We start from the raw sequence: 23,232 nt of genomic DNA, 5'->3' as shown, positions 1-23,232 counted from the left end.
CTCCTCTCTGCGGGGCCTCCGGAGGCCTGAGTGAGAAGCTGATGCTGCAGACACTGCCCCACAAGAAGCAAAGCCGCAGTCACAGCACAGCATCAGCCACACCCCACTGATCCCCAGGGGTGAGATGAGGTAGTGGCTGGATCACTCACAATCACATTGGATCCCATGAATGTTTTCACATTCATGGAAAACATCCAAGAATGGCAAACACAGGAGCTACCACCCTCCCCAGGACACCCGTGGGTCCCCATCCTTCCCACCTCACAAAGGCCCCATGGCAGCCTCAGCTCCTCTCGCCAGGACTGGCACCTTACCTCCAAAGTTAGCCAGCCGCCCAATACGTGTAACTGGTACCTTCCGCTCACGAGCATGCTCACTGAGCTAGAGGGAGAAGAGAAGACCCTTCATGGCATCAGTGACCAGGAACAGGACCAACCTTCAGGGTCCATGCTGCCCCCCACAGCCCCTCTCCACCCCAAGGGCAGCACACTCCACCCACAAGAGGCCTCCGTGTGCCTGAAACTCCAGGCCACAGACCTGGACAGTGTCCCCAGAGGCTGCGCCTGACACAGCAGGACTGTGGGGACCACTCCAACCCACCCCAGGGGCCTCCTGCACGCACTGCCTGCTTGTGGGGCTTGCTCTCGGGGCGAGCCTTGGCCTGCCGGGCCTTCTCAATGTCCTCAGCCGTGAGGCCTCCCATGGACGACTGGTCCTGGTGGTAGACCCTCCGCTGAAGGCCCGGGGCAGAGAATGGGTCTCTGGGACTTGCGAAGAGCCTCCCATTCACCCTGCCCAGAGGGGAGGCGGCCTGGCCCAGGACCCCGCCTTCCCGAAAGGGTGCGCTGGCAACATAGGCAGGAGCCGGGCCCTCGCTGCCTGTGGCGTGAGCCCAGGGCGGAGGTGACTGCTCCGGGGAGGAGGCTGCAGAGACATCCGCAGAGGCGCTCTCGGCCCTCATCCCTGAGAAGTGGAATGCTCCTTCTGGGTCATCGAGGCTCTCGGAGTAATATTCTTCAGGCGTCTCCTGACCCTGCAGGAAACAAAAGCCGGCGTGAGAGGAGCAAGAGGGCAGCCAGGAGCAAATCCCTGTGTGCACCCTGTTCCACCCAGGACAGCACACCCTCCAGGGGATTCTACTGTGTCACCCCATGGCCCGTTCTAGAGGTGAGCAGCAGCCTGGAATCCAGGAGGACCAGATTCCACACCAGCTCCCACCAGGGCTCCCACCCTGTGGGCCAGGCAAGCCAGTCGCACATGGCCCCAGCTGGATGCCCAGACCAGACCACGTGAGTGACCACCCGCCTGGAGTACGCGCCTCACCTGTAAATCCACACTAAGGAGAGGCTACCAGGGGCTTTGGAGAGGGTGAGCCAGGGCAAAAGATGGGGAAAGCTTTGCAAAGTAAAAGCGTGACCATTGACCAGCAGAGGGAAGGGCAGCACAAAGGTAGGCCCTCCCTGCCTCTCAAGGCCAGTGCCTTGCTGCATCTCTGCCAGTCAGCCTTGGTTGCCCCCTCAGGGGCTCTCGCCAGAGGGCTTGTCACAGCCAGGACCAGACCCGGCTCTTACAGGGGGTCACAGTGCAGGCGAGGAGGGTGATACACCAGGTTTCCCTGTTAACAGTTGCTGAGACTTGAGCTTCAGGCCCGGGGTCTTTCTACTTCTGAACCCCTCGTGGCCTGGCGAGCTCCTGACCCCTCTCTGCCGCTTCCTTCTCTGAAAATAGGGCTCCCCCCAGTCACAGAGTTACGTGAGGCACAGACAGGGCCAAGAGAACAGTGCTGAGAAGGCTATAATTAGAACAGCACCGACTCCTGAAGTGAGGTCAGTGACCTGGATTCCCTGAATCCAGGATTCTCTGAAATGGATTCATCACACAGAGCATTGCCTGCAGATCCTGCAGAAACAGCAGCAGACCCCAAAGCCTTTTCACTCTCAGCTTGATAAGATACTGTGGAATCTAGACAGATAAGACATGCCCTCCAGTGGAAGAAAAGAGACAAGTTATCACTGTCCCTAAGTGAGAAACTGAGGCTGAGAGCTGAAATAGCCTGGTAGTGGCCCACCAGGCAGAGCAAGCACCTGGAGCCAAGGCTGGCCCCACCGGCCACCCCAAGGCCACCTGACAGCACTTTCCTCAGAGAAGAAGTGAGCTGAATTTGGAATCAAGAGGCACCTCTCAAGGTGGCCAGGGAGGCCCTGGGAAGAGGGAGCCTGGGGCAGGGTCCCGAGAGCCATGTAAGTCCTGTAACTCCCCTGCTGGCCACCAGCCCTGCGTCACCATGACCTGATTATGCGGCAGTCAAGGGACCTCAGCGTCTCAAGGGGACCAGACTCAGTAAGTGTCTGCTGAATGAGTAAGTGAACAAACCCCCTAAGAAAGTACAGGGAGAGCGGCTTCTGGGGTATCTGGCCCTCCACCCCTCCCAGTGTGTAGAGGAAAGTGGAGCACGCTGGAGACCACCGCGCAGGGCCTCCTTCCAGGCGGGGAACCATCAGTCCCTCCTACTGCCGAGTGGCTGTGCCGGTGGATGCCCTGGTCTCCTCCCAGGACCAGGAACCGGCCTGTCCGAGGGGAGCCAGGGCTCCCTCGCCTCTCAGGGAAGCCTGCCCACACCTTCCTTACACGCTCCTCGCTCCCAGGAGGCCCAAGTGAGTCGGGCAACCTCACTTCGGGTGTTCCACATGCAAACGCCCAACAGGAAGGTGATGGCTCCTCACTAGCCAGGACACCGAGCGAGGCAGCCAGGGCACAGCCCCGCCTCAGCAGAGGGAGCGCGGGCAGAGACAGCGTGTGGAGAGGACACAGGATTCCGGGCCTGTCAATCAATGATCGCATCAGACTGCTGAGACTCAGCTTCCCCATCTGAAACAGGGGGTAAGCATCTGGGCCTGCAGCCTTCCCAAGACAACGGTGAGGCTCATAAGAGACCACAGGAGTGAAAACCTCTGCGAGGTGAAGGCGTCTGTGTAGAGAGAGACACGGTAGGACCTCAGAGAGCAGGAGGGGAGGCTGGCAATCCTAACCTAAGACTGGCCGGAGGCTGGCAGCCCAGAGCCTGGAGGAGTGTGCGTGTCCTTGTCTAGAAGGACAGGGCAGAAATGAAAGGGGAGCGGCAGTGGGGCTCCCTCACAGCATGGCTCCCAACGCACATGTGCCCAGGCACACGTGAGTGCACACACGTCCATGCAAGCACATGCAGACCCTCCCCACACCCTCAGACTGTCAGGAACGGGGTGTGGACCACGCGGGTGACACGGCGGTGGGCGGCGCTCTGCCACAGCAACCCTGTTGACCACCACGACTCCAGTGCTCAATTCTGCTTACAGAAGAATTGGACAGTAAAGCGTCGAGGTCTCTGGACTCAGCACGAGACAACATGAGGGACGAGAGGGAGGCGGGAGGTGAGGCTGCTGCCCTGGAAAGCGGCAGGGCTCCCGAGTCAGCTCCCGGAGACCCCAGCCTGTGAAGGGGCAAAACGAAGCCCAGCCCCGGGGGGAGGGGTGGGGTGGGCAGCGGGGAGGGGCAAGGGATTCGAAGTCCCAGTTAGACCTGCTGACACTCGACCCTGTGACACTGATGCTGAGGCCTGACGTCCAACAAAATGTGCCCGCCCCACCCACCCACACATGGGAGACCTCGCATCACTTTACAAAACTGACCCAACAAAGAAACACTAACAGAAACCAGAGGGACAGAGAGAAGGCGCTTTGATTATAAAGTACTTGTTTCCTTCAGAGAAGGAAGTGTATCTGGCCTTCCAGATACACTGGAATCCTTCCAGCTGCCTCTCCTAAGGACACAGGGGACGATGAGTTTCATCTTTGTGGCTTTTTTTTAATTCCCAAAATTAAAAAGGCCTCTCTTCAGTACCCTGAGGACAGGCCCAGGAACTGAACCCAGGCCAGGCAGAGTGAACAGAGCAAGCCACAGGGAGCCCCCGGTGGGGCGGGGCCTGTCTCTCCCCTCTGCGCCCCATGCCTGGCACCAGTAGGCACAGGGTAAGTGCTGGTGAGTTACTGGTCAGAGACTTACTGGAGAGCACGCTGGGCTTCATGTTCCTGGGGTTCTTCCCAGCTCTGTGAAGCCTCGTATAACTGAAACTCCAGTCACATGGCGGCAGCCTCCCCCTCACACCCAGGACAGTGGGCTACGCTAAACATTGGGCTGTCTGGCCCTGGCCACAAGGAGACTGGCCATCCTGGAGGTGTCCTGGCTCACCCCCTGGTCTCACCAAGATCTCCAAGTCCAGCCCCCCGCCCACCGCCAAGCAGCCTCCTTACCTGCACCTGCCCAAAGACCATGCCGACCTGCTCTGTAGCAGTGGACTGCAGGGCCCTGACCGCCATAAGGAGCTCCCCGCTGAGGCCCAGGTGCTGCAGGTGGGTCTCCACGGCCGCCTGGGTCAGCTTGACAAAGCCTTTGATCAACATGATGGCGTCCCCCAACATGGCCGCCATCCTTCAGGGCTGGAAGAGAGTGGGGTGGGCCAAGTCAGGGTAGGGGCTCCATGCCCCACACAGGGTCACACTCACACGGACCACCTCTACCCCAAACTCTGGCTGTTTGGTTTTTCCAGTGACCTCCACTTCTGATTCGGGGAGAGAGAGAGAGGCAGGGAGGGTCCAGGGCTCAAGGCAGACTGGGTGGCTCCCCACGCTGCGGGGCGCTGAGCAGAGAGGGTCTGTGGAGTTGGGGCCGCGCACCGGGCCCATGTTTCCTCACCTCACGCCCACCCTGTGGCACAGGGTGAAGGGATTTGTCCAACGCCGCTCAGCCACCAAGCGGCAGAACTAGGACTTGAACCTGGGAGTCCCTGATTTAGTTCATTGTTCTTCCCTCTGAACCAAGACTGTAGGCTGGGGAGGGAACACCTCTCTGCAGGGCTCTGGGGCCCCCAACCCCGACTCCTCAGCAGCTGTCTGTCCGTGCCCAGCCACTCTTGCTCTGCCCTGAAGCCCCTGAAGACGCCCACCAAGGGACAACCACAATCCCTCCCCACACTCAGGCAATGCCTTTGGAAAATCCTAACCAGCATTAAAAACCAGCATTAAAAAACCACCAACATGATATAGGACATGGTGCGGGAACAATGCAGGCAGGACCCAGCCTGAAACCTGGGTCCCCTCCATGCGCATGCGGGCTATGCTGTCCTTTCTCCTGGGTCGCAGCATAAAACGTGTTTCTTTATGTCAGCAGTGAAGAAGTGGAAAGCCAGTGTACTCATGCCTCACAGGGTGGGGCGTGTGCTGGCACTCTCCCAGGCATTGCTCAAGACCTACCTGGGGCTGTGCTGCTGGGAAGGGTAAGATAAGTTAAAATGAAGTTGGGGGGGAGGCGCTGAAGAAAAAACACAAAAAGCAAAGGAGCAGGAGACCCCAGGGTGGGCAGGAGCACTCTGGCCAGGGGGCAGGGAGGAGCTGGGATCTGCCAGGAGTCCCAGAGACAAGAGGATGGCATGTGAAGGTTCAGTGGGCAGGAGACCCACAGGAACAAACCTGGAAACAAACACAAGGAGGCTGAGAAGCACAGATACACCCTGGACACAGGGCTGGGCCAGCAAGAGGGAGGGGACCGTCCCAGAGACGCCTTCAGGATTCTCATCAGATTCATTAACAGAAGTGCAGACGGGAAGGCCAGGCGAGAGCACTGACAAGGATCTCAATCAGAACCCTCAGGATTTCAAAGACGCAGGCTCGCTCCTGGCTGCCCTTCATGGGGAAGCAGCCCGTCAGTCCAGAGACACCTGCAGGGATCCGCTTGGCTTCTAAGCATGGGCACAGCTACTTTTACTTAAAAGAAGAGAAGCCCACAAATGTACAGGAGCCTGGAAAGTTAAGATGACCCACCCAACCTGCCCTCAAAGACCCCTTCACCTTCATAGGAAGACAGTTCCAAGGCACTAGGCTGGGGTGCTTTCCACACTCCATCTCCTTTTAATCTTTATATGCCACCTAATGACATGGATATTATTGCCCCCATTTCACAAAGGAGAAAACCAAAGTCAGAGGCATTAACGAACCGGCTAAGGCCATTCAGCTCCAAACACTCGGTCCACCGACCCCAAGGCACTCCCACAGGGAGGCACTGATTAGACACAAATGAACCTCCTGTACCCTAATCACAGCCAAGGAGGTTTCTGGAAGGTGACCATACCCTTGAGGGAGACGGGAACGAGGAGGGAAGCTAGCCCTGCCCATCACCCAGTGCTATTTCACACCCTGGGCTCCACTCTGGGCTCCTGCTCCTATGGCAATAAACAAGTGTGTGCCCCATAGACCAAATGTCCAGGACTGGGAAAAGATCACGTAATCAGAGCTCAAATGCAGCTGGTGCCAGCTCTCAACAGCGTCCCTGCCCATGGGCCCACCCCTGACACATTTCACTCACAAAGAGAGAAGTTTTGAAAGAGACATCAGGGACACGCAATGGCAGAGGCCAGGGGCCCAGCCCCCTCTGTTCAGAAGGACCCTTGCAGGCAGTCCCAGGACCATCCACCATACCCCACTGCTGCAGCAGTCCCCAGAAACAGATCTTCCCCTTGCTCACCTCTAAATCCAATCCAGATAACCAAGGCAGGAGACTCTCATAGGCCATGTGCATGCGTGCTAAGTCGCTTCAGTTGTGTCCGACTCTTTGGGACCCCATGGACTATAGCCCGCCAGGCTCGTCTGTCCATGGGATTCTCCAGGCAAGAATATTAGAGTGGGTTGCCATGCCCTCCTCCAGGGGATCTTCCCGCATCTCCTGTGGCTCCTGCATTGCAGGCAGATTCTTTACCACTGAGCCACCAGGGAAGCACCTCACAGGCCACAAGCCTTGATAATTCCAAAACCTCACCTTGTCTGCTAACTGACAGACCTATTTAATTCTGTTTTAGGCTTAAAACTAATTCTACTGAATTTCTCATCCAAGTTATCATAACCACGTAACTCAAGTTTTGCTAGAGCAAAGCTGATACGTGGGTTTTTTGGCCAACTTCCCCTGCCTAGCTTGACGGGGGAGCTCACTGTGAAATGCCCAGGTGCGGTCCTGCACTCTGAAGAGGCAGGTCTGGAACCACCAGAGTCCAGTCCTCACTCTCTCGGTTCCTAAGTATGTCGGCTCTGAGCATAGTTCCCTGATGGGCCAGGATGACACCTACATTACAATGATGATTTTTTAAAAATTCAAAAGAGGAAAAAAAATGTTAAATAAACTGACCGTTTTTTTTTTTTTTATTAAATTCCTGCATTTGGGAAATATAAGTAATAACAATCTCCTTCAATATTTTCCTAACCGTATTTCATTAACTTTTAGTTCACATATTCCACTTTCAAAGTGGCAAATAAATATGTCATCTTTAAAAAGTACACATTAAAAATTAATTAGCTATGCCTTTCTTCTTGCCTGCATGGTTGAATCCTCATACCGGAGAATTTCCATGGGTGCCTGTCTCACCCTGGACAGCGAGTGCTATCATGGAGGAAGACTAGAGCCAGTTCCCTGGGAAGGCAGGTTCCATCCACATGGAAATGACATCATGGAAATACACCTTCCCACTACTGTGGGGCAATACCACCTCTTCTCACGTTAACAGATGCTGTTCATAAACAGTCTGGCCTCGTGAACAGATTCACAGGTGGATGCATATTTCAAAATCACAGCCCAGGCCAGCCCCCTTGAGGATTATTCATCTAACGTGCAGGGACCACTGCCCCCAAACCTCCCCACATGCTGCTCTGCTGCGTACAAAGTGAAACGTTCAAACCTTAGTCAACACCGGGTATTTTTTGACAAAGGAATGTCTACCCTCAAGGAGCAGGGATGGGAAGGTGGACAACTGCCAGAGGAAATACCTTTCCAGAACTGTGTTCACCTTCTGATTTTCAAAAACTGGCTCTCATAAATCCTACTTTTAATACACCAGAACCCCAACATGACTCAGAATTCAGCTATCCTGAATGTTGGTGCAAAACCCCTGCAGGAATGCACAGGCGCCAGGCACTCAGCTACACCAGCAGGCATTTTCATCAGGATCTTAGATAAATAAAATCAAAAGCCCCGAAAGTACATTAACCACAAGATTCAAATCTTATCCTCATCATGATTTCAGCTACAAGTATTAGAGCCCTCACCCCAGCCTGCTTCACCCTGCTGGTTCTTAAATGGGTTTTGGGGACCTTGCTGGGGAACAATACAGGGATGAAGGGTATTTTCAGGCTCCTCACCCACTTGGCACCATGCACCCCAGACAACCTGGGCACTTCCCGCTCTCCTCTGAGCGAACACCAGTGAATATAGCAGTGGGGGTGGAGGACGGGCACTCACATTCAGGGGCGCCCACTAAGGCACCCGCACCAAAATAGAGTCATTTGGTTTATTTTCTCAACACATTTCCCCCCTGGTGCTCTGGGCTAGTCTGTGCAGGTCCTGGGATGAACCTGCCCTTGGCCCCAGAGCTCACAGCTGTGGTGGCATGCACACACATCTATAATGGGCACAGCCACCACGGCAACAACCAGAGGCCAACTGAGACTAACACGAGAGGATCAGGTGCAAGGGAAGCAGCTGAACAGCAGCAAAGCCTGGGAGCCCAGACAGCCCAGCCACGGACACAGCGCACTGCTCACCTCCCCAGCAGGAGGGCGCTGCAGGCGGTTGGGGGCCGGGAGGGGGTCTCCAGGCCCCTTTTCCGGTCTAACATGCTAACGGGCTATAAAGGAAGTAAACAAAGTTGTTGTCTAGAGAGAAAGAACTGGAACAAATGCAGCTCACCACTCCCCAGGGGCAGACACTGAAAAAGAAGCACAGCCAGCGTCCCCTGACATGGGAATCCTCGCGCTCCAAGAGGAAATCTTCCTGCTGAACCTTCACTCTCTGACCTTCCCCACGAGCCTTCATTCACGTTGAAAAACAGATTCTGAGATCCTTTAGCTGGAAATTACCTGTAGTGTGAGAGCCTTCAAATCTAGCCTCCAGAACTGGGGAAAAAAAAAAAAATCCACCAAGTCATGCCTACCTGGCCAGTTACAATAAGATGTATCAGCAGGACAATGAGCTGTGTTTTTTTAAAAAATAAATGGGACTTCTCCGGCTGTCCAGTGGTTGGGGCCCAGCGCTTTCACTGCAGTGGCCTGGGTTCAAGCCCTGTTTGGGGAACTAAGATCTCACAAGCCTCATGGTGTATCTCCATGCGGGGATACATACCCCATGCGGGGATACAAAATACATACCTACATAAAACAGACAATCCTGACAAGCATTAAGCAAATAAAGCCACCATAAATTTTTCCATCAGGACCCACACGGGAGAATTTTATTTGGGGGGAGGGTTCCCACATGCATCCCCAAGCCCCTCCTTCACTGCCAGAATTCACAATCTGTCACTTGTCTCGTCTCACAAGGTGACAGTAAGCCAGGGACAGTGAGGAAATTTATTAAGCCACTGTTCAATCCCCTCTGTGAGTATGAAGTGTGACAAGACAGACCGGCTCCCATCCAAGGAAAGCCCCAGAGTGTGTCTCTCTAAAAGCGAGCACGCCCTCCTCTGATCTCTTCCCATCCTGAGCTGGCCGGGAAGCCATGGGATGCCCGGTGTAAGGACCCCAAAGCAAGCTGCGCAGCAAGCCCTTTGTCTCGAGGAGTATGTGTGAAGCTCACTGACAAGCCTTCCCGAGCAGGCTTCAAGCCTCGACGTCACCCAGTGGCCCACGGACACATCCGGAACTGATTTCACTCCCCTTACCCGCCCACCCAGGCTCCCCATCCTGAGGACTGAGACCACCTCTCCTAATCCCCCCAGGGGCTCCCAGCTGGGCAACCACAGCAGCCCCTAACTGACCTTTCTGCCCCCCAACCCCCGCTATCTTGTGCAAGAATGCACGTCTTTCCTTCTCACCACACCTCAGTGCAAACAGCACCTCTTTTGGGACGCTCTCCCCAACATGTCCCATCCCCAAAGCCCATCCACATCCCTCCATGGCTCCTTGTTCCATCCCCAGGTAGCAGTGACTGTGCTCTAAATCTCCTGTGGGTCCCACACACTGAGCTGTGAGCCAAAGGAGGGCACAGACCACACCTGTGGTCTCCCCTCCGTGTCTCCAGCAACTCGCACCACATTGACACAGAGCAGACAGAAATGAACTCAGCTGCCCCCCCCCCCAAGATTTAAGAAAGCCTGCCATTTCTGGGACAGGCTCACACCTGCTTACAGCTTTCAATCTACATACGGACTCAAAGGTCTCCTAGGAGCCTTGTCTGAGGCAGAGGTCTCATACTTTAGGGGGCATCAGAAATCACCCAGGAGACTCGCTAAAATACAGCTTGCTGCTCCCCAACCCCAGGTTTCTGATTCTCTAGGTCTGAAATGGAACCTGGAAACCTACGTTTCTAATAGATTCCCACCTGCTGCTGCTGGTGGTCCTGGAAACTTACCTTAAGAATCCTGTCCTGGAAGAAGAGGCAAAAAGGAACCAAGGTGGCCCACACTCAAGGCCAGGCAGGAAGTCTAAACAGAGACCCTTTCCTCAAAGCTTCTCCCTGCTACTCCCTAAAAGTCTGGCTTTGTCCCTAAGTGGAAACCTTCCACTGCCCCTTCCTTTCCCATTACTCTTCCTCAAGAAACTGAAAAAGGAGACAGCCACCAAAGGAATCTCAAGACTGCCACTTAGTGTTCCTGGGAAAAGACCATTTAATGACCTCCAGGAGGCCCAGGATGGGGGCTCACAGGTGGCCAAGAGCAATCTTTTTTTACTTTGGGCATGAACAGTCCCAGTTTCTAGTCTGCATGGACACTGGAAAGTTCCTTTACATGCCTGAAATTTTTCCTTCTTGCTTTCCCTCTTAGAAAATGAAAATACCAGTGGACTGTTTCCTCCAAGGACTGATAAGAGTGTGTGTGTCAGAGAAAAGACTTAAACCTTTGAAGCCCAAATCCATGAACTTCTGTAGATGTGCCCTTCACTTCGGCCTTTAAAATCACACCCCGGGGGCCAATATCTCAGACCCGGAAGGCTCCTACCTAGTGAGGTCTGCCCTGAGGGCCCATTCATCAGCAGGTTCAGAAACATCCTAACACACATCAATTTTCAAAGCCAACTGAAAACAGGAAGAACCACCCAGGGGAAGAGACAGAGAAAAAGAGCCTGTGCCCCTCTCCAACCCCACCTCGTACCCACCCCTCCGCTGTCAGTCAGTCCCAGCCAGACCTGGTGAGTCAAGCTTCCACAATGGAGAACGGGCGACTAGGGTCATTCATGCCCGACAGCTACAAGCCACCTCTGGAATACCCCAAACCTGTGTGCCTACTACGAAGTCCCCTTTCCCTGTCGCCCTCCCAGGCCATCCTTTCTGGGAGATATCCAAGCATCCCTGTCAAACTGCATTTCCTTAACATTGAATGTGTGATAATTCAGCCACAAGAACATAAATTACAACACTCAGACTGGCTACATAAATAGTGGTCCACCCATAGATGGACTGCTGTGCAGCCACTTAAAATGACAACAAGAAAGGTATTTACTGGCAAATAAGAAAGTTTACTATATGTTCCCACATAGGAAGGAAGCAGCTTACACAACAATATTATCCTTTGTTTTGGAAGGACAGAAGGAGGAGGAAAGAAGTTTCAAAGAAGGGTGATGGGTGATAGCAAACATGCATAACAGGTCTTCTCTGGGCGGTGGGGTGATACATTTCTTTTTACTTTCTTCATTTGCTTTATTTCCTAAAGTTTTCAACAAAGAACATACACTACTTCTGTAACAGAAAATAAGTTACAGAAAAAGAATCTTCAATATCTATTGTTAAAATGAAAAATACAAGCAAGCACACAGAGGTGTGATTTAAAGCAACTATCCCACATCCCTCAAGTGTCTGTCCTGGGTGCGATGGGCAGAGGGCTGGAGGCAGATCAGAAAGCTATAAATAAGGCCTCTCCACACCCTTGTTTAGCCACTCTCCTTCATCAGAAGACAACTGCCCCTAACAGGCCACCAGGAAGATGGAACATGGCCATCCCTCTTTTGGGAAAGAAGCTCAACTGCCCTTCTCAGGAAGTGGTGAGAAAATCACTGGGCACAGGTAGGTCTAATGCTGGCCCTGTGTTAAAAGACAGAAACGATTAATGGGCACTTTCCCCCAAAACAGGATCCTAGTTTAGAATAATGCAGTAAGTGCAGTGATCACATTTTTCTGACCCAGAAGTTAAGAGATGTAATATGACTGGTGCCCTTCTAGATCAGGGGTCAGCAAACCATGGGGACAAATCCAGCCCTGCTGCCTGTTTTTTTAAATATGCATTTACTGGAACACAAATGTTTTAAATAAGGATTTACTGGAACACAAATTACTGCTCATTCCTTTAGGTATTGTCAACAGCTCATTGATATGTATTACCTACGGCTGTTTGGGGTTTTGGGGTTTGATTTGGTTTTAAGCTATAACACCAAGTTGAGTAGTTGCAAGTGAGAACTATGGCTCACAAAGCTTAAAATATCCCCTTATCTGGTTCTTTCAGGGAAGTGTGTTGACCCCGATTCTAGGGCAACAGAGTAAAACATAACCTCAACTGTCCCAGGAAATCTGGAAAGGCCACTGGAGTTAGAGCAGTCCACCAGAGCTGGCACTGGGGTGAGCACACCTCAGCACAGCTCTGCTCCTGACCCCAAGAGATGGGCACCTTCCCAGGCATAGAGCTGCCCACTACCCAGAGGCCCCAGGCAGGGGCTGGACAGAGGGAGGGGCTCTGAGGTGACCACCTTTTACTGGCTCACCCAGAGCAGGATGATCTGAGAGCTGCTAATGAAGGGGTCAGGCCAGGGGTGGGGTGGGGTCAGATGCCGACTTCCTGTTCTCCTTCCTCCTGCCTTTCCCAAGGTTTTCAGCCATACAGCTGCCTCCTGCGTCCCCTCATCTCACATTAAAATGACAAGTACACTGTCAGTCCACTGCTTGAGACCAGTCCTCCATTCCAGAACTTTCACCGTATCACTAACAGGAGCCCCCTCTGCCAGGCAAGCACCAGTGTGTGCCTGGGAGGGGAGAGGCAGGCAGACAGGATGCCCACTGCCGCTCCCACCCTCAGCCACCCACCGAGCCCCCACTGCAGGACAGGGCAGCCTCCTGCCCTGGTCCAGGCTGCTCACCACAGACTCCCACGGGGCTGAAGACGCAGCCCGTGGCTGGCGCAGCAGAACTGTCCCCTGTAAGGAAAGAAGTTCATTTCTGGGCCTCAAGTTGTCTCCTACGCTAAGGACTTCATGTTCCTTCAAAAGCCATTTCCAGACTATTGGGATTTTTTTGGAAACCATTTAAAAAGTATAGACTCTTATGCTAACACACTCAAGGGCTTGTTGAATAGCGGGCACTCTGACATTCTCCAGTGAATTTCACTGGCTCCCCAAACATCTGAAGCAGAAGACCAGCATAATGTGACGTTAACTGTAGCTTCTATTTTTCACTCAGAGTTTATTATATGCCAGGCTGTGTGCTAAGTGTTCTATGTGTATTACCTCCCTTACTTTTCTTTCTTCCCTGACCAGGGATTGAACCCACAACCCCTGCATTAGAAGCTTGGAGTCTTAACCACTGGACTGCCAGGGAAGTCCCCTATGTCCATTGTACAGTGAAGGAACTAAGGTAGAGAGAGGTTAAGTGACTTGCCCAAAGTCACACAACAAGTCACACCACTTGCCCAAAGTCAAAATAAGAGCTAGAACTCAAATCCATCACGGCTCAGGAACCAGGCAACCATTTCACAGGTAAAAGGAGAAAACTAGCAAAAGAGTGATATCCTCGATGGCAAGCCTCCATTCTTCACCCTTTGGGAAATTAAGATATTCTTAGGACTCCCTGGTACGTTGCCCCAAAGTGGACACTGGGCTGGGGGCAGCGAGAGGGAATCGAAAAAGCAGCAGCAGGAGTAGTTCCAGCCTCTAATGACAATCCAGAGAGAAACTCAGGCCATGAATGGACCTGCACGGGCCCAGGGCTCCAGAGCACAGGTAGGTACCTCAGAGGGCCCCAGGTGACCTTTCCTCTCACTGGGGAGCAAATGTAACTGATTACAAACACCAACATGCCAAGCATGGGGTCCTGAGTGCAGTCTCACTGTCTGATTATAAACCAATGTATTCTGCTTAAAAGATTAAAAAAGATTTGGTCCAGGAAGTGATACTGATGAAGCAGTCAAGATGCTCTGGAGTTGGGCGCTCCCGGTTAAAATTCTGACTCTGCTGCTGACCTAAGTAGTCATTTAAGCTCAACTTTGCACCTCAGTTTCCCTCATCTGTTCTCAAGAGGAGTGGGTTAGATAATCCATATAATAGTACTTAGGACCCCGGATGCCTGGCACATACAGAAGGTGCTCAAAACCTGCCAGCTGATGATCATTATTATTAAGACCACACAGACACCCTGGAATGAGGTCTGGACTTGGTGAGACCAGGGCGAGCATGAATGAGACCAGTGTGGACAACCCTCTTACTGATTTACACTCCCAGCAGCCGGGCCGGGTACAGTACCAGATGTGACTCAGGGAGGGCAGACTCACCCTCTCCTGGGGACCAGTGTGGCTTATACGGCTGTGGTGTGAGGCATTACTCAGGAAAGGCAGTCTGGCGTGCTGGCAGCCCGCATGCAGTGCCCAGGACAAGCAGGATAAAAATACCACTGGTAATCCTCAGCACGGTCGATGCCACTCTCAGAGAAGATAACTGCACGGGAGGCTTTCGCTAGGTATTTTCAGGGAGGGACAGTGCAGGGAAACCCCTCTGACGCCCACAAGTTCCCTGGCTCCATCCTACAGCCCATCTGCTGCCAGATTAATCCTCAAAGCCATTTGCATCACATTTCACCCTCGGCTCAAATGGCTCCTAGTTTTCTACAGAATAAGCCCCAAACTCCTGAGCCTGAAGGTGGAGGCTGAAGTCAGGACCCAGGCCTCCCATCCAATCTCTACTTACACCTATGTACCCCCACCACACACAGACACATACACGCACGCACGTACCTGCTCCTTCACCTGTGCACTTCACCTATGCACCCATCAGCCATGCAGACTGTATGCATGATGCCAGCCTCTGGGCCTGAGCATCAGCTCTGTGCGCGCGTGCACACACACACACATGCACACACACACGCATGCGCACACATGCATGCGCACGCACACACACGCACCTGCTCCTTCACCTGTGCACTTCACCTATGCACCCATCAGCCATGCAGACTGTATGCATGATGCCAGCCTCTGGGCCTGAGCATCAGCTCTGTGCGCGCGTGCACACACACACGCATGCACACACACACACATGTGCACACATGCATGCGCACGCACACACACGCACCTGCTCCTTCACCTGTGCACTTCACCTATGCACCCATCAGCCATGCAGACTGTATGCATGATGCCAGCCTCTGGGCCTGGGCATCAGTTCTGTGCGCGTGTGCACACACACACGCATGCACACACACACGCATGCACGCACACACACGCATGCGCGCACACACACACGCACCTGCTCCTTCACCTGTGCACTTCACCTATGCACCCATCAGCCATGCAGACTGTATGCATGATGCCAGCCTCTGGGCCTGAGCATCAGCTCTGTGCGCGCGTGCACACACACACACATGCACACACACACGCATGCGCACACATGCATGCGCACGCACACACACGCACCTGCTCCTTCACCTGTGCACTTCACCTATGCACCCATCAGCCATGCAGACTGTATGCATGATGCCAGCCTCTGGGCCTGAGCATCAGTTCTGTGCGCGCGTGCACACACACACGCATGCACACACACACGCATGCACGCACACACACGCATGCGCGCACACACACACGCACCTGCTCCTTCACCTGTGCATTTCACCTATGCACCCATCAGCCATGAAGACTGTCTGCATGATGCCAGCCTCTGGGCCTGGGCATCAGCTCTGCTCTGACCAGCCAGGATGCTCCAGGTCCCTGAACCTGCTTCCTATAACCTCACCTGAATACTAATGATGGCCTAAGTCCAATCTAAATAAGAGAGACAGAAGTACTTTGAAATGTACGAATATATTCAACATTCCTTGAATATATTCAAGGACATATGTCTAAATTGGGCCCTCATTTTTTCTCAGCTCTTCTGAATTTAACACTTTCCATTGATTGACCAATCCAGCTCTGGTCAGATTCTGCCCCATTTGTAAGTTACCTTTAGCACATAGAAGTCTTTTCAGTAACAAACCTCTTGAGGGAGGCTCACATCTCATACACCTCTGACTCTTTCCACCCCCACTCCCCCCGACATTCACACAGACTGACCTTGACCACACAAACACCAATGTCATCTGCACGGTCACACAGCGGTGAGGAAGGACCCTGGTGCTGTAGTTGAGGAGTTCCTCTTAAACTAAAATCAGGTATTTACGCGGTTGTGTTAAAATCTGGCCAAAATACTGCGGGTGGCTGTGGCCGGCTGAATGACGGCCACCCAGAGATGTTCACACAGATGAACACACATGTTCTAATCCCCAGAATCTGCGACTAAGTTATCTCATGTGGTGACAGGGACTTTGCAGGTGTGATGAATTAAAGAACTTGAGATGGAGGGGGCTATCCACCTGGGCCCAGTGTAATCAGGGGTCCTTACGAGAAAGGCAGGAGGATCCAAGTCAGAAGAGGAAGATGTGAGAGAGGCAGAGGCTGGAGCGATGCAGTTGTGGAGACAGAGACTCAGCCAAGGGAGGCAGGCGGCTCTCAGAAGCTGGAAAGAGGAGGGGAGCGGCTCTGTCCTCGGGCCCCCAGAGAGTCTGCTGACTCCTTGGTCTTAGCCAGGTGAGACCCACATCAGACTTCTGACCTCCAGAATATTAAGATAATCAATCTGTAGTGTTTTTAAGTCCCTGAGTTTGTGGTCATTTCTTACAGCAACAATGGAAACTAATGTAGTGGCTATTTTTTAAAAGGTAGATTCCTGGGTTGGGAAGAAGGGCTGTATCCTAGAATAATTTCGAGATCATTCCTCTAAAATAACTTCGTGTGGTCACTCCACAAGCGGCACTGAGTGCTGGCTAGTGCCCGGTGCTGTGCTGGGTGCTGGCATGTCCCACGGGCCGCTTGAGACACATTCCTGCTCCTGATGACAGAGTCCTGCTTGCGTTCAGTATAAACATGCCCCACTTGTCCACCGGCTTCGGGTCAACACTGAGAACACCACGGAGCACCTGTGTTACACACCAGGCACTGCACAGCGTAGGGCCCCGCACCCTCCGAGTAAGAGCCCCCAGCCTCAAAACGCTGTCACCACTTATATTCTTAACCTTTTAAAACACGTTCACTGCAGATTAAACATTTCAATTAAATAATATTAATAATAAGAACAGCTAACAGTCATTATTCCCCTTATGCATGCGTCACTTTGTGCTGCTCCTAATCTTACAACCAGGGCTTCCCTGGTGGTTCAGATGGTAAAGAATCTGCCTGGAATGTGGGAGACCTGGGTTGGATCCCTGAGTCGGAAGGATCCCCTGGAGGAGGACATGACAACCCACTCCAGTATTCTTGCCTGGAGAATCCCATGGACAGAGGAGCCTGGTGGGCTACAGTCTATGGGGTCATCAAGACTCAGACATGACTGAGCGACCTTCACTTCACTTTCATCTCACAACAACCCTGTACAGAATTACGGTCTCGACTTGCTGATGAGGCAGAGCTCCACACGGTAAAGAGAACTCGTCCCAACACTCTCAAGAGCTGGCCAATCTACACCTGCCTGACCCCTGGCTCCCTCAGCCCTTTCCTCTTGTGGCCTAGGAAGTGAGAGCAAATAAGAAAACTTCACCCCAGTCAGAAACATGTTTTTAAATCAGTAGTCACTCTCCTGGAAACACAGCAAGATTCACGCCTTGGAAAGTGTCCAACTGGTTGCAGAAAATTATGAGTCATAAAAATCCAGGAGCTGGCTGGGCTCTCAAGGGCCACCTGGCCAAACTGCCTTACTGGAAAGTTCCTCAGCTACCAGACTGAGAGTGTCAGGCTTCTCAGCACCAGCAATCCCACCCTGGTTCTATCTCAGACACAGTGGGAGAAAGAGGCAGGAGCCTCACACTGGGTCTACGCTGGGTATGCGCTCCACTGGGTATGTGGCCCCAGTCCTACCATGTACCAACCTTTATCAGCAGCACCTCCAAACACCACATGCAGGCCAGGCACAGACACTTATGCACATCACTGGTGTAAAGGTTAAATTAATGACTCCTGCCACGGAGAGCCCATGCAACCCTTTGGCACTATGTGCTCAGTCGCTCAGTTGTGTCCGACTCTTTGCGACCCCATGGACTGTAGCTCACCAGGCTTCTCTGCCCATGGCGATTCTCCAGGCAAGAGTACTGGAGTGGGGTGCCATGCCCTCCTCCAGGGGATCTTCCCAACCCAGGGATCGAACCCAGAGCTCCTGTATTGCGGGCGGATTCTTTACCATCTGAGCCACCAGGGAAGTGTACACAAAACCCCAATAGTTTTTAAAACCAGTGAGTTAACCTACAAAGGACAACTCCAGACAAATGACTGTAGGCAGGAAGAGAACGAGAAAAGGACAGACAGAGGGCGAGGCAGCTGCCTCCTCGCTGACCTCCACTCTTCTTTGCTGGAAGAACTAAGGCCTGGCCCTCAAGGTTCTTCACTGTGGACCACAAGACATCTTTCCAGTGCTTATTTCCCACTATCTCCCCCACACCAGGGCTTCAGCCAGAATGGCTCATCCTCAACACACACACAGACATACTCCCACCCCCCACACACACACACTCACACGTCTTCCTGCTTCCACATGCTGCCTCTGCCTCCCCCGGAACACCCTTTCCTCTACCAAAGTCCTACTCATCCTCATGAAACATTAAGACGCTCCACAGCAGTCCCCTGCTCCATCCTAAAGCCACCTCTCTTCCTCTAAAGTCCCTCTTGCCATGCCCTGTATGACTCTTGGTGTATCCATCCCATCTCCCGGGGTTGCATGGTGCCTTCCTGGAGAGGGGACTCTCTTACCCAGACCCTGACTCCTGCTGAGGGCTGGCACTTCACTACACCCTCACCAGGAGTGTCATACCCACGGGCACCCAGGGGCTCCCCAGCTTCCCAAGCTCCATCTTTTGAACCCACAACTCAAGTGACACCAGGGATGCTAAGCACCTGGGAAACGCTTTCTGTCCACAATCACTGTGAACCACCTCAATGCAGAGGCATGGACACAGCAGTAGGATCAGCACCCCAGTGTTTTAACAGGCAGAAGAGGGGGAAACCAAGGAAGAACAACGTTCATAAGGGGACACTCGGGAGCCTGCTCCTATGCTCATGCAGACACGGGGAGCGAGTGGTGTGGTCCACCCAGGATACCCTATTCGGCCCCACTCCCTCCTTAGAAGAAGAGTGGGAGGGAAGACGGAAAAGAGAGCAGGTCTGGCCCACTAACAGTGCGTTCATGTGGGCTGCAACAGGGGCATGGCAGGCGTGACCCATACGTGGTACCCAGCCCTCAGCTTTACCAAATGTTGGCTATAAACACAGCAGGGAGCAAGAGCCACAAACTGCTTTTTTGATCTCACACAGATGGGAGATGTTTGCTCCAGAATCTGTCAAACAGTAACCACTTGTGGGTCACAGGGCAACCTATTCTTACCTTCACCCTCCCCTGAGCCAGGCCTGGTGCCAAACAGAGAAAATGTGCCAGGCAGAAAGCAAACCAGGCTTAACCCCAGGATCTGGGTTTAATGTAAAAGTTCTGTGTGTGAACAACCCCCAGGACCTCACATCTTGCCCAGGAGATGGCAGGAACCCTCTGGCTCCCGGTCCGCGAGGGCAGCCAGCCAGCCCCAGGTTCGAAGCCCACCCTGGGCACCAGCCACATGTGACAACGGGCCCTCCTGCTCTCCCTTGGGCTGAGCTTCCTCGTTTCCTCACATATAAGAAGCTGAGACTGACCTAGATGACCTCAAGATTTGAGATTAGGTCATGGCCTTTTATCCCCTGAGCGGATCAGTATGACCCAGGGCTGTGCTAAAAATTGGGATTTAACAGGGTCTAGAGAGAATCACAGGCTTCCCAAGTGGCGTGAGTGGTAAAGAACTTGTTTGCCAATGCAGGAGGCATAAGAGACCTGAGTTTGATCCCGAAGTAGGGAAGATCCCCTGGAGGAGGGCATGGCTACCCACTCCAGTATTCTTGCCTAGAGAATCCCATGGACAAAGGAGCCTGGCAACTACAGTCCATGGGGTCACAAAGAATCGGAAATGACTGAAGCGACCTTGCACACACACACACACAAAGATTTTCACACTCAAAAGAATCTAAGTACTAACTCTTCTAGACACTCTGTGAAAACAGCAAGCGTGTGTGTGTGGCGGGGGTGGGGTGGGACGGGGGTTGCGGGGGTGAGCAGACTTGCTTCTCAGGGGTGGAGAGGTGGGGACCACAACCTCTTTCAGGCAACACCTCTGGGAAAGTCCAGTAGGAGGGGCAGGGAGCAGGGAAGGGATTTGGGCCGCTTCTCAGAGAACCAGGAAACACTTCCCTGCCCCACTTACACACACACACACACACACACCAGGAAACACTTTCCTGCCCCACTTACACACACACACACATACACACACCAGGAAACACTTTCCTGCCTCACTTACACACACACACACATACACACACACACACACACACACACCCGCCTCCTGCCCTCCTCAGCAGCTGCCAGGAGCCTGACTTCCCCTTTGAGCACCACCCCAGGCCAACCTCCCCTCTCACACCAAGCAGAGGGCCTCACTCACATCTAGCTGACCTGTTGCTTCCCTAAAACAGAGGCAATCAGCTGTGCTCGCCCTCAAGCCCTGGTCCAGGCCTCAGCCCTCCCCCGGCTTCCCTTATCTCCTATCTCCTCATCCTATCTCCTCCCCGCACTGCCATCCCGAAATTCTTCCCTCTCCCTCCTCCTCTAGGACCTTGCCTCTGACCTATTTTTTGTTTTGCCTTCAATCTCTCCTTCCACAAAAGCTTTCCCCCTCAAGCCCACAAACCTGCTCTCAGCTTTCACGCACCAAATATGAAAAAACCTCCTGTTGATTCTGTCTCTCCTTCCATCTCACCTCTGCCAACGTTCCAGGGACAGAGGGCACCTCCCGTCTTGTCCTTCCTCCTCCCTCAGCACAGGCTGTCTGGCCCAGACCCCAAGCTCTCCACCACCACCCCCCACACCATGACACTCACAATGGCTACCTGATGGCTCCATACACCTAAGCCACCCCAACACCATCCTCCCCAGCCTTTCCCGCTGGCCCCACTCTCTCGGGAAATCCTGACCTGGGTTTCCGTCACTCTGTCAGCCCCTCAGCTCAGCTTCTTTCACCAGCTCCTCATCCTCACAGCACAGGTGTCCCCAGGCCTGGTCCCCAGCCTCTCCACCCGGCTCCCTACACTGTCCCCTGGGAACAGGCTTCAGCCTCCCCATGGGCTGGTGGCTCCCCCAGGCCTGTGCATGCCATTCCCAGCTGGGGCAGGGCAGGCCAACCCAACCACTGAATCAATTCTAGAACCAAACCAGTTATACATACATGACATCTCTCCCTCCAAGTCCTACGGACACCAATGAAGGGGTCCAGGGAACTGGGGGTGGGGGGAACGGAGCAGTTCTAGACCTTGACTGTGATAATGGTTACATGATTCTATGCATTTACCAAACCACCCAACTGCACACCAGAAAGTGTGAACCTACTGTATGCAAACTGTACCTTAATAACAAAAGAATACAGGGGAAAATCCCACAAGGCACCTCGACCCCTTTGCTTCTAAAACGATCACCATCTTCCTTCCGCCAGTCCAGCTCCTCCTCCCCTGACCCTGTTTTCAGCAGTGACACCACCATCTACCCCAAACAGTGCTCCCCTCACTAGACATCTCAGCCCGGGTTAAGCAGTCACTTAAGAGATTCCACCTGCACAGAGTTATACTCTCTGGAATCTACGCTTTCACTCCACCTCCCCAAGGCCTGCCACCTGGGACTCAGGCCGCCCTCACTTCTTACAGGCCACCTCACTAGGCTCCCCTTCATCTACCCTGAGCCCTCCACCATAATCCAGTCCCCATTCTGCACAGTTTGCCTACTGAGTGCCCTCCCCTCCCCAGAGCGGCATCCACTTTTGCCCCTTCCTGCTCGGGCCTCAGCTTTGGATCCTTTCTCTCCCACAGAAACCCAGGCACCCTTCAGGCCGCAGCTCCTAGACCTCCCAGCACAGGAATCCACTTCGTTAGCCCTCTCCCAACAGAACCAGTAGCACTGCACCCTGGGTTCCCACAGCAGAAGGCCGCCCCCGCTCCCACAGCCCCCGGTCCTGCACAGTCCGCCCAATACCCTCGGATTCCCACGTCCACTGCACATATGCCACGGCACGGAGCCACCTCCCTCTCTGTCAGGGCCCCCCAGGCTGCAACTGAGCTGTGGGCGCTTTCCAGCCTGAACTATCAGCTGAAAAGTAGGAGGGCTAGGCCAAGCCCGCCTGGCCCCCTGACCCCACTGCTGAGATTAAATGCCACAACAGAAGTAGTAGTGGACTATCCTAAATTCCTAAGGGTGATCGCACAGGCTACTTCAACAGGAAATAGGGACTCACCCCATCCACTCCCTAGCCCAGCCCCCTACCGCTCCCCTCCAACTCCTAACCCTCCTACCAAGCTGCACTCACCCCCACCAGGCAGTCCCCGGCCCCAAGGCTTCTGCTCAAAGAGCCCACTGCCTGGACAGATGCCACTCAAAGAATGGTCCTGGGACTAAAGGTGTAATCCTTGATGAAATAACAGGAGTAAGCAGAGATCAAATTGCCAACATCCACTGGATCATGGAAAAAGCAAGAGAGTTCCAGAAAAACATCTATTTCTGCTTTATTGACTATGCCAAAGCCTTTGACTGTGTGGATCACAATAAACTGTGGAAAATTCTGAGAGATGGGAATACCAGACCACCTGATCTGCCTCTTGAGAAATGTGTATGCAGGTCAGGAAGCAACAGTTAGAACCGGACATGGAACAACAGACTGGTTCCAAATAGGGAATGGAGTATGTCAAGGCTGTATATTGTCATCCTGCTCATTTAACCTATATGCAGAGTACATCATGAGAAACACTGGGCTGGAAGAAGCACAAGCTAGAATCAAGATTTTCAGGAGAAATATCAATAACCTCAGATATGCAGATGACACCACCCTTATGGCAGAAAG

General features: G+C 53.3%; 1 protein-coding gene across 3 annotated transcripts in view; it reads right to left on the bottom strand.

Moving 5' to 3' along the window:
• COQ8A (coenzyme Q8A) overlaps positions 1-23,232 on the bottom strand; it is a 47,288-nt gene that overhangs the window by 18,478 nt on the left and 5,578 nt on the right. For 2 of the 3 annotated variants that reach the window (XM_027564654.1, XM_027564655.1), the window contains exons 2-4: positions 4,287-4,472; positions 623-1,033; positions 315-381 (exon numbers count right to left, since the gene is read on the bottom strand). In XM_027564654.1, coding sequence (XP_027420455.1) covers positions 315-381; positions 623-1,033; positions 4,287-4,463 — 655 coding nt within the window. In that variant the 5' untranslated portion in view covers positions 4,464-4,472. The remainder of the gene's footprint in view (positions 1-314; positions 382-622; positions 1,034-4,286; positions 4,473-23,232) is intronic. The other variant, XM_027564656.1, reaches the window with a different exon arrangement.

Source organism: Bos indicus x Bos taurus, chromosome 16 (assembly GCF_003369695.1).
Source record: "Bos indicus x Bos taurus breed Angus x Brahman F1 hybrid chromosome 16, Bos_hybrid_MaternalHap_v2.0, whole genome shotgun sequence".
NCBI classification, from domain to species: domain Eukaryota; kingdom Metazoa; phylum Chordata; class Mammalia; order Artiodactyla; family Bovidae; genus Bos; species Bos indicus x Bos taurus.
This window is presented reverse-complemented; position numbering and strand designations above follow the sequence as displayed.